A 15,775-nucleotide genomic window follows, 5' to 3' on the forward strand; every position below is an offset into this window, starting at 1 on the left:
TCCACACAAATTCTAGCACAAGCAACTGGAGACTGGTCAGCAGTCTGCTTGTTTGTATATCAGTGTAATAATGAAGTTTAAGATGAGGGAGACGAATCTAGACAGGTATCGACTCCAAATCCATCTTTTTCACATCCAAATCAAGTGTCCATGGTTTTAAGAAAATCATTCTGCTAGCCATAGGCTAGGGAGATTGTTCAAGCACTCCCATCTTAGACTCAAGCGACTCGAAATTGAAAAGAAATACCCTATTTTTCAGAGAGGTTACTTCAATTTTCCCCAATTCTACCCATCTGCGTTCCACAAACCTTTGAATCACAGTAAAAGGAGGGTTAAAGCCAAACATGAAACCGACCACCGCATTCTGCCACTTCACCATTTTTGTCGCTGCATCCTTGGGTAAGACTCGCACAGGCCTCTTTTCTTCGGGTGGTAGGAATTTTAATGCAAGGCCACTATTCAGTTGATCTTTTTGAAGTTCAAGTTAGGTCAACCCGATCGACGAGATGGAAATTGAGTAGAGAAATCAGCCGCCATTGCAGAGAAACAAAGGACAATAAGGAGTCCCGATCCAATAGATTGCAAGAAGCATTCGTCTTATCTGTAACACTTTTGCTGGGGACATTTTTGAGATTAGTCTTATCTGTAACCGTATATCAGCTTTGGCAGAGTAGAATCAGTACGGAGTTATACGGATACGGGGCAGGGACAGTCATTCTGATGACCGTCCCTGAACGGTCCCCTCACAAACACAACCGTGAGGACTAGAAATAACCACGTCAGGAAGGCTAAAAAAAGATGGGTGCTTCAAAAAAAATTGCACTAGCCCAAATGGTAACAGACGGAGCAAATGGAAGAGTTGAAATTTTGAAAGTTGAAAATTTGAAATAGCCGCACAAAACAAAATCGACCGAAAAGGGTGCTCTCTGAGTCCCTAATAGCATAAGCAAACGACTGAATCAAGGAAGCAAACGACTGGAGAGTGGTTACCCGACTGAACTGTTTGCTAACAGAGGAAGCAAAGAGAGAGGAAACTGAAGCAAACTTGGTTGAAAGTGAAGGTCGTGAAGCAAACTATTATGAAGCAATCTGAAGGTCGTGAAGCAAAGTATTATGAAGCAAACTGAAGCAAACTATTAGAAGCAAACAGGAAGCAAAGTGAAGGTAGAAGCAAACAGAGGAAATTCATCATCTGACGAACTTGGTTCAGTCACGCAACTTAATAGCAGAAGTAACTGCGCTCTCCGAATTCGGTGAAACATAAAGCGTATTAGCATAACTGTGGCCAATCATTTGTCACCCAATGCACATCAGTTTAGGGTTTAGGGATGAAATTAGAGTCACTAAAAACATAATATTGGTTGTGAAGAATAGTGAATTTGTACCATATGTGTGTGTGTGTGAGCATTCAGCTTTTCAGTGATGAACTATAATGAGATAGTAGTTATCCGAAAATCCAGGGGTATGTATTGAAGTAAAACATCAAGCGGAATTGGGGAAAGATGAGAGAAACAAAGTCACATGTAACAAGTGAATGAATGTACATCTTGTTGTAAATAAGTTACAGGTTATAGCCACCATATTACAATTGGTATGAATCATTGTGCATTTAATAGTTGGTCCATGCTCATTATACAATCTTAGTTTGCCTTTCTCCGGACCATGCAGTGTGTATAAAATAGAGGTATAGAATTGAATGAGGTGAAACAGAGAAAAAAAGGCAAATAGATGTGAATAACAAATGGGTGTACCTAGTGTTGTAAATAAATTACATGATATAAGAAATATATTACAATGAGTAGAAAATACTTGTTTGGCCCTCAAAATGTAGAAATAGTATATAATGCGGAGTTGGCTTAGACTTATATAATTAATGAATGACATAAGGTTCAGTGGGTTAAGGAACCTAGAATCTAAATATAATCACTAGAATGGATGTACATACAGTTAAAAAAGACTTACATCGTGTGACCAACATATTACAGTCCGTATAACTTAGTGTACAAGGAGTTGTATTTGTATATAAATAATGCCATTGTCTTAGAGTCAAAGTAAAGTGATGTGAATCATTAATCATATTCATAAGCATAATAATAGGATTTGGTATACGAGTAATGTGTGATTTATAACACATTATGAACGGTAATATACATTTATATTATTGTTTATGTACATACTATTCATGAAGTATTGCAAATTAGGATATTTGATGCATAATTGGTAGGAGCAGAAGTAATGGATTGCAGCAAATTGGCAGAAGATAGGACCCTTGAGTTTGGAATAGAGTTCAACGGTGAAGAGGATGCGAGGATGCGTACAAGTTTTACAACAAATATGCCTCTAAAATAGATTTTAGTATACGCAAAGACTATTTAAATAAAGACAAAGATGGAGTGACTACGTCTAGGAGATATAGTTACTGCAAGAAAGGTGTGAAGCGCAAGTACGAAGGTGATGTGATGCCAAAGAGGGCACGAGCGCCGACGAAAACAGGGTGTGGAGCTAAAATGGTTATCGTATTGTTTAGAGGGACAATAAAGTACCATGTGCATGACCTTGTCTTAGAGCATAACCATGAGTTGCACATTGAAACTGGATCACGACCTTGTGTAGTTGTTTAAACATTTCAATCGAGTGGCTGATGATAAGAGACATAATGAACTCATCGCAGAATATGAAATAAGGCAAAAACTGTCCATGATTGGGTTGAGACAAACACATATACTTGTGCATGCAGCAGAGACGTATTCACTAACAGTATTTGATGCATTCCAAAATGAATACGGCGAGTCAACAACTATGATTATATTAAGACAACAAGATGCAGGGATGTTTGAGGAGTTTGCGGTCATGAGGTATGATGGAGGACCTGAAAGAATAGTGGTATTCAATCGGAATGATCTAAATGTACGCTGTAGTTGTAAAAAATATGAGAATGAAGGAATTTTGTATAGGCGCGCGTTGAAGGTATTTGATACCGTGGGTATAAAGGCAATTCTTTCTGAATATGTTAAGAGATGATGGCCATGACTTTAGCTTTTATTTAAATGTTTCTAACGGTATAATTAGTTACATGGATGTTACATTATGTGATAATTTTGTTACGCCTGACATACCTATTTGGTCTGTCTTATACAATGTAGGAGCCATTCAAAACTCGTAAACACATTCAAGGAGCCAATCAGTGAATGATCCTCCAAACGCCGTTGCTCCCGAAATAAAAAAAAAGTGAAATGGTATGCATACATTTAGTTGAAAAAATAAAGATGCTGTTCGTATCATAAAACTACTTTTCTGATTATTGTAATGGTGGACACCTGAACGCTTCAACGCATGTATATTATGTAGTTAACGTATACTCGCTTCTATGACATATTATTTTGTATTATCCGAAGGTCCACCGTTTGGTTAATCAGGAACCTCCTGTGACAGTCCCTACAGAATAGATACACCCAAATTTTCTATTTTTTTCAAACATAACTCCGTCAGAGATATCTTAATGGTTTGATATATAATTTTTTTTATAATGTCTAGTCCAATTTAGCTTTTGAAGTGAGCAATATAGGCACTGGTAATGCTTTATTGACAGTTGAATAGTTATATTATATAATGTAGGAGGAGCATGCGACAATTTCAACACGCTATGATAGTGATGCATATCATGTATTTTCACTATCACCGCGGGTGACAAACTTTTATCGTTACATCACATATTTATGTAGTATTATTAATTGGATGTCTTGGATATCGTATATTATTAACCGTATGTTCCATTACGTGTATTTAGTTTCGATTATTCATTCACCAAGTTGACCTCATTTATTGATGTTAGTACTTCTCTGTTGAAGATATTATTCAGTTTCAATCCCTTCCCTATTATCAGTTTCTTTTAATCTACAATGTTGAAATGAATTAGTGCATGTTGACTATAACTGACTAGATTTTTTTTTATTTTCATACATTAGTTATCTTGAACGAGATTTGCGGTGTTTTTCGAAGAACATTTGTTATTGGACCTCCATGTCGGCCTGATTGGGAATGCTGCATATCTACGTTACAAGTAGTTAATAAGCTATTACAAGTTATTCATGTGCCTGGACAGGCACCTTCAATGTTTCACTCTATTCAAACTTAGACAAGTGGGTTATAATTGTAATTATATCCAGTATTAGTAGTTATCAATTGTTCTGTAATGGGTTGTATAAAGTTGTTAAGAAATTATAAAGTTGACTGAAAATTAACATTTTTACAATACCATTGAACGTGCTTCTTTATGATTATGGTATTTTTCATAGAATACCACAATAAATGACTGTCGTGATATATGCATTCGTGATATGTCGTGATATATGCGCTCGTGATATACCACAAAATGGTCCTGCTTGCTTCAATAAAAAATGGGTATGCGTTCGTAATAAAAGTAATATTTAGAAGCATATATTATGTAAAGAAAGTTGTTGTATTAAAAGAGTAGGTGTCCTAAAATCTAAACTTAAATTTTGGACGGAGTTACCACGTAATTGTAAATATTCACCAAACATTCAACTTAATTGGCTTCAACGTTTGGGGTCATGGTCATGGTAAAAGGTCAATTTAGAAACAAATAACAACTATAATTACTCAGTTTGCATTAAAAAGTAGTCATGGACTTTTTTATAACAAATCATGGCCATTCATTCATGGCCACTCTATTTTCTCGAGTGGTAATATGCGGCGTTAGAAGATGTAAACTAGCAACTAATATTGCCTGTGAAAATGAGTATGTATGAAATCCTAGTCGATTTTGTTGTTAAAGATACAGAAATGCCAGCGTAACTAAGGCCGCATATGTTTTGATTTCTACTATGATAATAATGCAAACAAATTTCATAGAGCTATGTTTGTTAGTCGACATGTTCGGATCGATGTTGTATAACAATGCACGTGTACGAACTTTATATGTGCTCTGAGTAACAAATTTTGAACTACGAAAGCTATTCTTGGGTCCAAACGTGACATGTATGGACCCTATACTGGGTCCAAATATATATGTGGTCTGCTTGTGTTCTGTTGTATGGATCACACTGTAACTGCTGAAATAACTATTTTGTAACAATTTTCAAACACACTGTGACTTTTTAATAACTATTTTGTAACAACCTACAGACACACTGTAACATGCAATCATCAAATATGGAGTTTTGTATTAATTTTCAATCTCTAACTTCCCAATTAAGTATTTTGTAACAGTCTTCAATAACATTCAACTTTTCAATAACTATTTTGTAACAACTTACAAGCACTTCGTAACTAATAGTTTTCAAATATGGAGTTTTGTATTAATTTTCAAACTGTAACATCCCAGATAACTATTTTGTAATAGTTTTCGAACACACTGTATCTTTCTAATAACTATTTTGTAACAACCTACAAATACATTGTCAACAAATAGTCAAATACGGAGTTTTGTATTAATTTTTAATCTGTAACTTCCCAAATAATTTTTTTGGTAACAGTTTTCAAACATACTGTAACTTTTCAATAACTATTTTGTAATAGTTTTTAAACACAATGTAACTAACAATTTTTCAAACACACTGTAACTTTCCAATTGGTTTAACATGACATTAGGCTTATATGGATGTAACTTGAATAAAGTCACACCTAATTATTATACTCAATTCAGTTTGTCAGGTCCGCTTCATATGCAGCTGACATGGTGTATTATGACAGTATGCCTACTAACAACAATGTTATACAACTCATTTAGCTCAGCCTGCAGTTACATGACGATATTACCAATCCATAAATGAGCCACATACTCTCCAGAATGGAATATAATACAAGCATATACAATAATACATCTAAGTGAAACTTATAAATTTAACATTTGTACTGTTGGCATAGGTTCTATAACTATAAGTTCTACAGCAATAAATAAAATGGTCACCGCGAAAACTGAATTTTCATTTATTTATAATATGATTATCCAAAAGATCACTACATTTATGTATTTACATGCATGTAATTTAATTCAAGATAACTTATTTGTTCAATGTAATATTGGGATTGGTTTCATATATTAACTGTAACTGTATGTAGTTACAAGTTGATAAACCTATCAATGACCCATGATGTCGACAATAATATGCAGTAATTACGTCAAACCAAACAATAAATTTCGTTAACCATGAAACAAGCCCATTTACACCGATATCGGCATGCCCGCTATTCATCATCATCCCTACCAAATCAGGGGGTAGTTTAGTACGCCACGCACCATATTATTCTCGTCCGGATCATGTCGTCCAACCTTTAACATCAAATTAAACCAACCATTTCAATAGCAAAGCCACGTAATACATACACCAATACTTTTTATATGAAATGAGGTAAACAATAAATAACATGTTACCAACTTTCCTTTTCCATAAGCCCCAAGATTCTTAATCTCCAATGCATCCCTTTTAGAGATCAGAGCATCTGTCCATTTAAACTTTACATAGACAATTGCACTTCAGTTCCATTATGTTTTCCCTATTTATTCTTAATACATTACAAAGTACTAAGATAAATAATATATCACTTTCAAATCTTAGTAACAATAGTTATGAAAACTTGTAACTTATTTTTCATACTCTGTTTGTCAAAATTAACAGTAGGTTAATTATTTTGTCTCACCAATTCCACTTACAATCTACTCTCACTCATTTATCAAGTTTGATGGGATTAATTTCTTCTTCTATTTCTTGTCCTACTCTATAAATATGAGTTAATGTAACAATCAGGAGGTACCAATTTCATAGTTATATTCACAAAATTTTACAAAGCAGTTCTTATATTGTAATTGCTAACTCACTGTATGTTACAGTTATTCAACTTCATGTCCACACACACTAGCAAAGTAAAACTTGTAACCTTTTCCCACATTGAGTGTGCCAAGTTAAAAACTATGTTATTCATTTTGCCTACCCTGTTCAGATAGTCGTCTGCTGCCCTAACTATCAAGTTTCAAACAATTAACCTCTTCTTCTATTTATCCTGTGATTATGCAAATACGAGTTAACTAACAAATAATAGGTAGCAATTTTATAGTATGCTCACGCAATATTACATATCAGTTCTTCTACTGTATCTGTTGACTAACTGCATGTAACAGTTATTCAACATGGTGTCCAACCCCACTAGCTAAAAAAACTTATAACTTTTTTCTCTGCAATGCGTCTACCAATCTGAGTGTCATGTTATTTTATTCCTCATAATAATTTTACTCCGCGTCATTATTTATTCATGTGAAATGTCTCTTATATAACATGCTGTAAGAGGCAATTTTAAGGAAATTATCTTTGTAATGCTTTTTCTTTCGTTTTGTATGTTGCCATGAATAGTATGTACAAACCACATAAAGTATAATCTGCACGCAGGCACTACTAATCAACAAAATCTATAAGAAATTCATAAAAACAATCAGTACCCTTGTTATATTATTACCCAAGCAATTTTCCATCCCATTCACACCATTTTACAAACACTTGGCGCACTAAATTTTCCTCACCTATCCTCCCCTATGTTGGCCACCAAAATACCTACGTTCTTCTACTCGAGACTAGTGAACAGTCTGTTCCACCAAAATCATTAAAAATCAATTGACCTATTCATTCACAACATTGTCCAACAATGACAACTACTCACATCGCTCCATGACCTTGTCAAAATTTGAAAGTTATGTGATACCATTATTGTTTTGTTACCTGGATGTTTCCTGCTTTATCTCTTCTCCGGATGCGAAACTCTACTCTTCTGTCGCTACTTCTTCCTTTTTCTTGCTGTAATATACCTTAGTGCAATTGTATTTTCCCTGCTTTCTCTTATACCTAGTCTGCCTTCAACCACTTTCTTATTTTGCCTCCAGCCACTTTCTTGTATTCTCTGTTTGCTTCCATTTTCTGGTGTTATGGATGAATGAAAAATGGCAATTATTGTGGAGGGAAAGTAAATGAACTTTTTGTTTGATGATTCATTTGAGCGGGATTTTGTGGAACGGAGCTAATGCTTCATGACGAGGTCCGTCAGAAGCGTCAAAGTTTTTTTCCATTACTAATTTATGTGACGTCATTTTTTCACCTTCCCAAAACTAGTCGACGTGGTTATTTCTAGTCCTCACGGTTGTGTTTGTGAGGGGACCGTTCAATGACCGTCCCTGCCCCGTATCCGAGTTATACACATTCCATCTCCTTTTGCAGAAGATTATCACTGATGTTCGGCATGTGTAGGGATGTAATCAAGCCGAGCTGCTCGCGAGCTACGGTCAAAAGCTTGACTCGAATTCGGGTTGAGTTCGAGCATCCAAAAGCGATGCTCGAAGGTTCGTCGAGTCTTATAGAGATTTTTAATTTTAATTATTTAATATATTATTATTATAAAATTACTCTTATATCTAAAAGAGTTGTTGAATTTACGAAATGTTTCAAATCGTATAAAAATTTTAAAAGGGCAATAATGTCTTTTCGCACAAAAATTATCAAGAAAATGAAATTTAGTAACTCGAGCTCGACCGAGCTCGATAAACTCGAGCCCATGCGAGTCGAGCTCGAGTATTGTAAGCAAGTTTCGAACTCGAGCTCAAGCTTCAATAATACTACTCGCTCTCGCTCTCGCTCGAGTACCTTTCTTGTACATACTCGAGCTCGACTCAACTCGATTACAGCCCTAGGCATGTGACCACTATTTGGAAGGGCGTGCCCGAAAATCTTTTTTTTTTTTAACAAACGTTATATATTAATATTTGAAAATACAATGGTTAATTACAAAAAAGGAACCTCAGCCCTCTAGTCATTGTTAGCTACTTCTACTAGCCAAGGTGGGAAATTATTTTCCAATTTATGTCATTAATTATCTCTGTTGCAAAATGTGCTAGTCTATGATTTCCTACATTAGTTGATCTAGGTACAAAAAAGACTCTGCATTGTTCAAAACCTTTAATTAGGTCCTTAATGTCTTCCAAAATGGTTGCTATATGACTATCCTGCACATTGTTGCTTGTGATCATGTCGATTGTTTTGCAGTTCGACAGCACTTTTATTTTATTGCTGTTTTGCAGTTTACAGCACATCTATTTTCCTCCAACCTGCTTGTCTTGCCATTTGGAGTGCCATCCTAATGGTTAAAGTTTCTTACATTAGAGCTTCTCCCTTCTTTGTCTCCACTACTCCTCTTGCTCTGATGATATTTCCTATCCAGTTCCTTGCTATTATTCCTTTTCCTGATCATTTTTGCACTGATAGCAGCATCCCTATTGATTCTAATGATTCCTTCCTTTGGTGGCTCTTCCAACTGTTCTCGTTGATTTGGAACCACTCCTCCCTCTTTGTCCCTTTTTTCTCTTGCAATGGCCTAGGAATCAAGACAACTGGATTCTTGCAATGGCCTGGGGACTATCACAGAAAACTTTTGAGTAGGTTATTTGTAATAGATTGGTCTTTGTCAAAAACAGAAGAAAATTGTTTGATTGGCACAAGACAAACTTTGGTTAACTCATTGGAAGAGGTTGAATACAAAGGATGTGTTGGTTGCTTAGGGTCATTGAGGTGGATTTTTTGTCTGGCTCGTGGTGTAAGCAAATGAGTCAACCAGTGTATATTTTTGTTTTCTTTCCCTGCATTTGGTAGGTTGTGTAGAATAAAGGGTACCAGGAGATTACGATACTCAGCTAAAATGGATGCTGCAGCATATTCTCACGCTTCTTTTAATCTGTCTGGTTATGCATGTTGCTTTTATGAACCAGTGTACTATATAGATGGAGATGTAGGAACAAGGAGGCTTTTTGAGGAGTTCATCTTTCGATGCGAGTCTGTTAGTGCTCAAATTTGAAGGAATTGAGAGGCATTATTGTCGATCAGAAGACCGTATTTAGCATAATTTTTTTTTCGGAGACGACAATTATTGTATAACCTATCTATCCTAGACTACAGGGGAAAGGGAGCCTAAAGAGGCTGTGTTTGGAACTAACAGGTACACAAATCTGACTAGACCAAGTGAGTGCTTTAACATAGATAAGAACAAGACATTTTGCTTTCCAATCTTTGCAGCTTAGTTTTTCTACTGTGATACACTTAGCTCGTCGTCTTACTGATTGCTTTTCTAATTTTCCCAATGTTTTCCCAGTTGTAAGCCGTCCCTTGTCTATTCTTCCTACAAGATCAATAAAAATAAATAAAGTAAATAGTTTGTGTTCGTGTGTTTTGTTGTTGTCATTGTTTTTGCTGCTCATAGAGGAAAGGAAACTCCATGATTAACATCAACATCCAAGATCTTACAAAGAAAAATGAAACAGATGCGTCGAGAAAATGAAAGAGCTACATCTTAGCTCTTCCCGGCCAAAACGTCATGGGAACAAAGAAATTTTAGTCCAGTTATGCAAATCTAACCCAGTTTCAGAGCTCGAATCACGAAACAGATGAACGCTCGTAAGAGCTATCACCTGAACATCACACCTGCTGCTGATTTCATGGCAGAATTCCTTTTAATGACCTCAGTAAATTTGCAGAAAACTCACGGGGAGGGCTCTGATTTGCATCAATCAAGAATTAAGGACTAAAGATGAAAGAAATGGACGAGAAAAGGAACGAATATAGTGATAAAAGACACGAATTGCAACTGGCAAAGAAACTTAAGGGGTAAAGGGGAGATCCAGTTAAAGGTTGATGGAAACAGGTGGTCTTCCCAACAAGTAAAAAAACAATGCCTTACCCTCATTATAAAACACTTTTACAAGTTATATTCCTTGATCTTAATTGGTCCTATTTGAATTCCTCACCTGTTTGCCAAATTTTTTACTAACGTACCCCATATCTCCACTATATCACAACAATATTACAGTGTACTAGAAGATCTCAGGCCAATCTAAATGTTCAGTATTTCCTTTACTAACATGCCAAGCTCCCTCAGCAATCTCATGAAACAACTGTTCCCAACCCCAGCTTGAAAACCCCAAGAAAAACCAGTGACCACGAACAGATTTATTCCCCAACTTCAGTTCATCCATTAGTCGAAGTGTTGCCCATTGATCAAGAAAATACACATCCGGCAGCACTTCTGGGTGCTTATCATCCACAAATTTCTGTGCTAAAGCAACCAGGGGCATTCCTTGTTTCATAACAGGACCACCATAAGAAAGAGGAGCACCCTTTAGCTTTTGTAGACCTTCTTCAAGTTCTTCAAGTGACTCCCAATTGATATGTTTGTTAACAATCAAACCTTCAAATCCTGTGGCTTGATTCACTTTCACGATAAGAATTTTGGATTCATCAAAGGGCTGTACATTCAGGAGCTTGTCTGTTGCAGTTAAAATGCATCCAGGAACTACTAAAGGGGTTGATTCATGTGAGCTGCTCCAAGATTGAACTCTGAATTGAGTAGCTGCAACTTCTCTCTTCTGGTCCTCCAGGAAAACTTCATAGTATGTGCTCTGGGACAGAGGAGCAGTTATAGAAAAACCTCCACCTTCTTTGATCTCACCCCATGAAATATCTAAAAAAAGAAAAAAGGTTGAATGCTACAAGGACAAATTACGAAACAAATACCCATAATTAAGCATCATGATTTAGATACTTAATTTCAGTTAATTACTAGCTTTTTGGGCTCCAATAGCTGGCATCACCTAACAATTAGAGTTCTCATTCGTCGTTATCAAACTACTAAATTGGTGTCTAGCCCCAAGACTACAAATCCAGCCAAACCACCCAAATCAAGGAGTATACAAATGGATCCACAAGCTCTTCCAGAAATTCATGGCCTTACTCAATCAACACACAAAGAATCCACTCCCTAGGTTTGTTACGAACACCATCCAAATCTTTGATTTGGCTAATAGCACTAAAACTATTCTGAAATTCCATGTGTTCATATGTGATTCAAGTGAATATACATGTATCCAAATATTTACTGCTCATGTGTCCTTCCATGGCTTGACCATTTTTGACTGTATGGGCATGTTTACATGTGTTCTGATCCGTCCATCAGTTTGGTTTTCACATGTTCGAGTATGTGCTGTGAAAGAGAATGTAGCAGGAGCAAGCAGGAAGAAGGGTAGACAACTTGCATAGAATTTAGGTCTGTCATGCATGCAATTTGTCCTGCTCATTCTTATCTGTGGAGATCTCAAGGAAAATGAAGATGGTTAAGAGATAATGAGGAAGAAGAAGGTAAGATGAAGGATGTGGTTCCTAAGATTTAGCATGACTACAAGCGAAACCCTAATAAAAGTGTGTCCATGCCATAGGTCTGTGGTAGACCTGAGCATGGGATGCATATGATCCGTGTTCACTGACATCTCACTCTCGTATTATCTTCTTATGCTTCCAATTTTTCTCCAAAGATACTAAGAACTCTTTTGCCATTGTATTAGTTCCAGCAAAGGGATTAAAATGAAGTATAACCCAAGATTGAATTGAATGTGGTTTGGTGAAATCCTAAGGGGCTTGGTTTCGCCAAACCCTGAAGGGAGCACATACACAGAACCCAGTGTAAGCATAATTAGAAAAACACACCAAACCTAAAACTTGGCCCTTGTCCACTGCCCCAGCCTTTTTTTTTTTTAATCTTCAAAAGCACCACTTTTCATTCAAAGAGTAATTACTCTTGTTTGATATCTTCATAGATTCTTCCCAGAAAACCAACTTATTTTTCATTTTGGTTGTCTCCCATTTGAGTTCAGCTCATTATTTGTAGTTGCAGACACTATGCTATGCTTGAACTAAAGGAAAAATTGTCCAGGACAGGACCTTTGGTTACCAGCTCTATAGTTTTATATTAATCCTACTAGTGGATCCATATAGAGTTCTTTTCAGTAGGGAAGGGGACCGAGAGCGGAACAATTCCAGTAACCTTTTACATTCTCCCCTGCTGTGCTACCTTCCCACATAGAACAGATCTATTTTTTTTGTTGTCCCAGTTTTACATCCATCTTGACAATTGACGCGGAATGTTCAGGTCTTTTGATCATAAATGAAATCTAACTACAAGCCCATTGGGTGTTTCTTGTTCAATTTGATTACCTAGAGCGTTCTTGGAGGAGTAACTAGCATGGTTAGGATGCTTTTAGTCAAATAATTAGAACAGTGTTGGTCTTACAATTAAGTGGCCAATCTAATCTAACCAAGCAAATAACTTACAGTAAATAAATATCAACCAGTGCAAAATACAACGTACACCTCACTATAAATGACATCAGTCACAGCACAGGAGGATACTGCAGAATGTTTGCCTAGTTATTTGGTGAAAAACCATCTCTTGCATGATTTCCAGAAAAGATCGTGACTGAAAGAGAGCAGATTTTCTTCCTTTTCGAATTTCCAGATGAGGTAAAATAGGCGAATGAGAAGTGGAAAAGTAGGCAAAAAGTTCTGAATGACTTCAGAATTGTCTGGCTGATTGAATCCCTGGGCAATCCTCCTCGCTTTGTGCACCGGGAAGGAGCCCCAAACTGAAATTCTCTCAAATCCCTTCATATATGTCCGGGTGCTCAGCACCTTCTTGTAATATTATTAGCAGTTAAAAGGCTAAAGCTAAATGATGTAGAATAAAGTCAATCAGATATTAAGGATAAGAATACAAGCATAGGGAAGGTATTAGATTAGGACCATAAGGATTAGGATGATATTTGAACTAAATTAGACTTCATTTTGTAGCTGGATTTCTTCAAATATGCAGCTTTAGCTTGTATTCTAACACCATTTTGATATGTACGAAATATCATCGTTTAGCTTGATTTCTTCAAGTGGAACTAATAAGAATGTTTTCTACATTAGCTGGTTTCCCCCAATAACCATAACTTTGATCATGAATCAAAGTAACTTTATCTCGGGCTTCTGCCAGTGTCTGTTTGTATCAAAGCCAATGCCAACCAGTGATGTGGCAGTTAGTAATGGAAGAAGTCAAGAGACAGCAAGACTGGCTATAGCAAGCTTCATCAACGCATGAAATAGGAAAATTTCGAAGTTGGTTACAGGATTCAAGATGGAATTTGAAATTCTGCAATCAAACCGGAAGTAGGGAAAACTTTTGCTGATGACACAGATATGGATAATTTGGGAAACAAAAACGTAATATTGGAACTCATTTATGGCGTTTACATGGATGACTATTATATTCATCTCAGTTCTCAACAAACAGTTTTGTAAAGATTATGTTCATCTTAATTCTCGGATTTAGAAGATTTTATTCACTTCAGTTCTCTACCGACATTTTAGAACTCAAGAATTTAGGAAATTTTAAAAACTACCAAGCCACTTGATGGTCTTGCAATCCAAAGTTCTTGGCCTGACCCAGTAACTTTTGGACCCAAGTTATTAGTAGCTCATTGCCCTTGAGCATACAAACTGTTCCCTTTCCATGCAATTTCCAAATGTGGGTCGGGGTCTCACTTTCACCCACCTTAGGGGCTTTGCATCCTCAGAGACCACATGAGGTTCACATGATGCCAATTGTAGCACCCAGGGTTCTTGGGCTAGCCCAATAATTTTTGGACCAAAACCACAAGTCCAAAATGGTTAATCCAAGTTATTAGTAGCCCATGGACCTTAAGCTTATAAACCAACCTTTTTCCATACGATTTTCCCATGTTGGGCAGTGTCTCACAATTCTCTTCTCACTTGCATTTATGTTGCTTCTAATTTAATTCTTGGCTGCTTCCACTTATGGTACCCCTCCCAGATAAACGATTGTCTAAGATTAATAATCCTTCTAAATACTCAATTATATAGAATTACTCCCTAAATGGCTTGGCTGCAAAACCTCTTGATTGGGAAATGCTAAAACACATTTCCTCAAACCCAAGGAGATCTGCATTAGATTAGGAATTTAGCATGACAGGTTGAAGAAAGTAATAGACTAATATAAGGTATTAATTAGATTAGGATCCTAGTTTATAGCTGCATTTCCATAGATATTCAGGTGTAACTTGTATCACTTATACAGTTTTCCTTGTGCTAAAATTAACCCCAAATCAGGTATATTAGTGGTCCTCCCTTGAAGCTATAACTTTACTAAAGGCAGGGGCATTGAAGTGCCCAAAGGCTACTAGATTGTGAATATTCTCTTATTCTCAGAGCGTCACAAAACCGCTGCCGTATCTGTGCTGTTCCAAAACTTTAGAAAAGATTGTACCACTGAACCTGAAGAAAATGCCCCCCCGTGAAATTTTCATAAAGCCATTATTTGAAGCAAAAGATGTTTCAATGAAGGAAGATATCTAGAGGTTTGTCCTACCGTGACAAGGACAGTCCATTTATCTTCCAGATTGTATTCTCATGTAACAAACAGATAAAAGGGCATTTTAATAGTCCAGGAATATTAGAGGAAAAATCTGTAGCCCTTACACATTAAAAAGATAGCAGCCATCGAAATATGAGATTGCCAGATTGCTTCATCTATTTGTGAGATGAAGCAATAGTTTCAGTACCAAAAATGACACTGATGAAAGCATCATTAATTGTTTTTTTGACTATCAAGCACTAGAAGTTAAAAAACATAATAGAAAAGGAAAAGATAAGCAACAAAAGTATGTAGCTTATGCACGTATTGACGAATCAGCATACATCATTGAGTGTACTTAACAAAACTAGCATAAGAGAACGTGCTCTGCATGTTGCCTGGTATCTTGCTTAGGGTTAAGTTTATAATTTAATAGTTATTAATTTGCAAGACTATTGTATATGTACAAATTCTCAGGAAATGCAAAAAGAGATACTTGAATTATAAATTCTATTTGATAACAAAAAAGGCAAAAATAAATGAA

At 36.3% G+C, this 15,775-nt stretch overlaps 1 protein-coding gene across 8 annotated transcripts in view; it reads right to left on the minus strand.

The window, feature by feature from the left end:
* The window catches only part of LOC113754129, a 35,942-nt gene that overhangs the window by 5,746 nt on the left and 14,421 nt on the right, over positions 1-15,775 (minus strand). For 6 of the 8 annotated variants that reach the window (XM_027298475.1, XM_027298473.1, XM_027298472.1 and 3 more), the window contains one exon: positions 10,609-11,508. The exons of 1 other annotated variant lie outside the window; for it this stretch is intronic. In XM_027298475.1, coding sequence (XP_027154276.1) covers positions 10,862-11,508 — 647 coding nt within the window. In that variant the 3' untranslated portion in view covers positions 10,609-10,861. Of the gene's footprint in view, positions 1-10,608; positions 11,509-15,046; positions 15,153-15,775 lie in introns of those variants that run through there. One more of the 8 variants, XM_027298476.1, reaches the window with a different exon arrangement.

This window comes from Coffea eugenioides, chromosome 11 (genome assembly GCF_003713205.1).
Source record: "Coffea eugenioides isolate CCC68of chromosome 11, Ceug_1.0, whole genome shotgun sequence".
Lineage (NCBI taxonomy): Eukaryota > Viridiplantae > Streptophyta > Magnoliopsida > Gentianales > Rubiaceae > Coffea > Coffea eugenioides.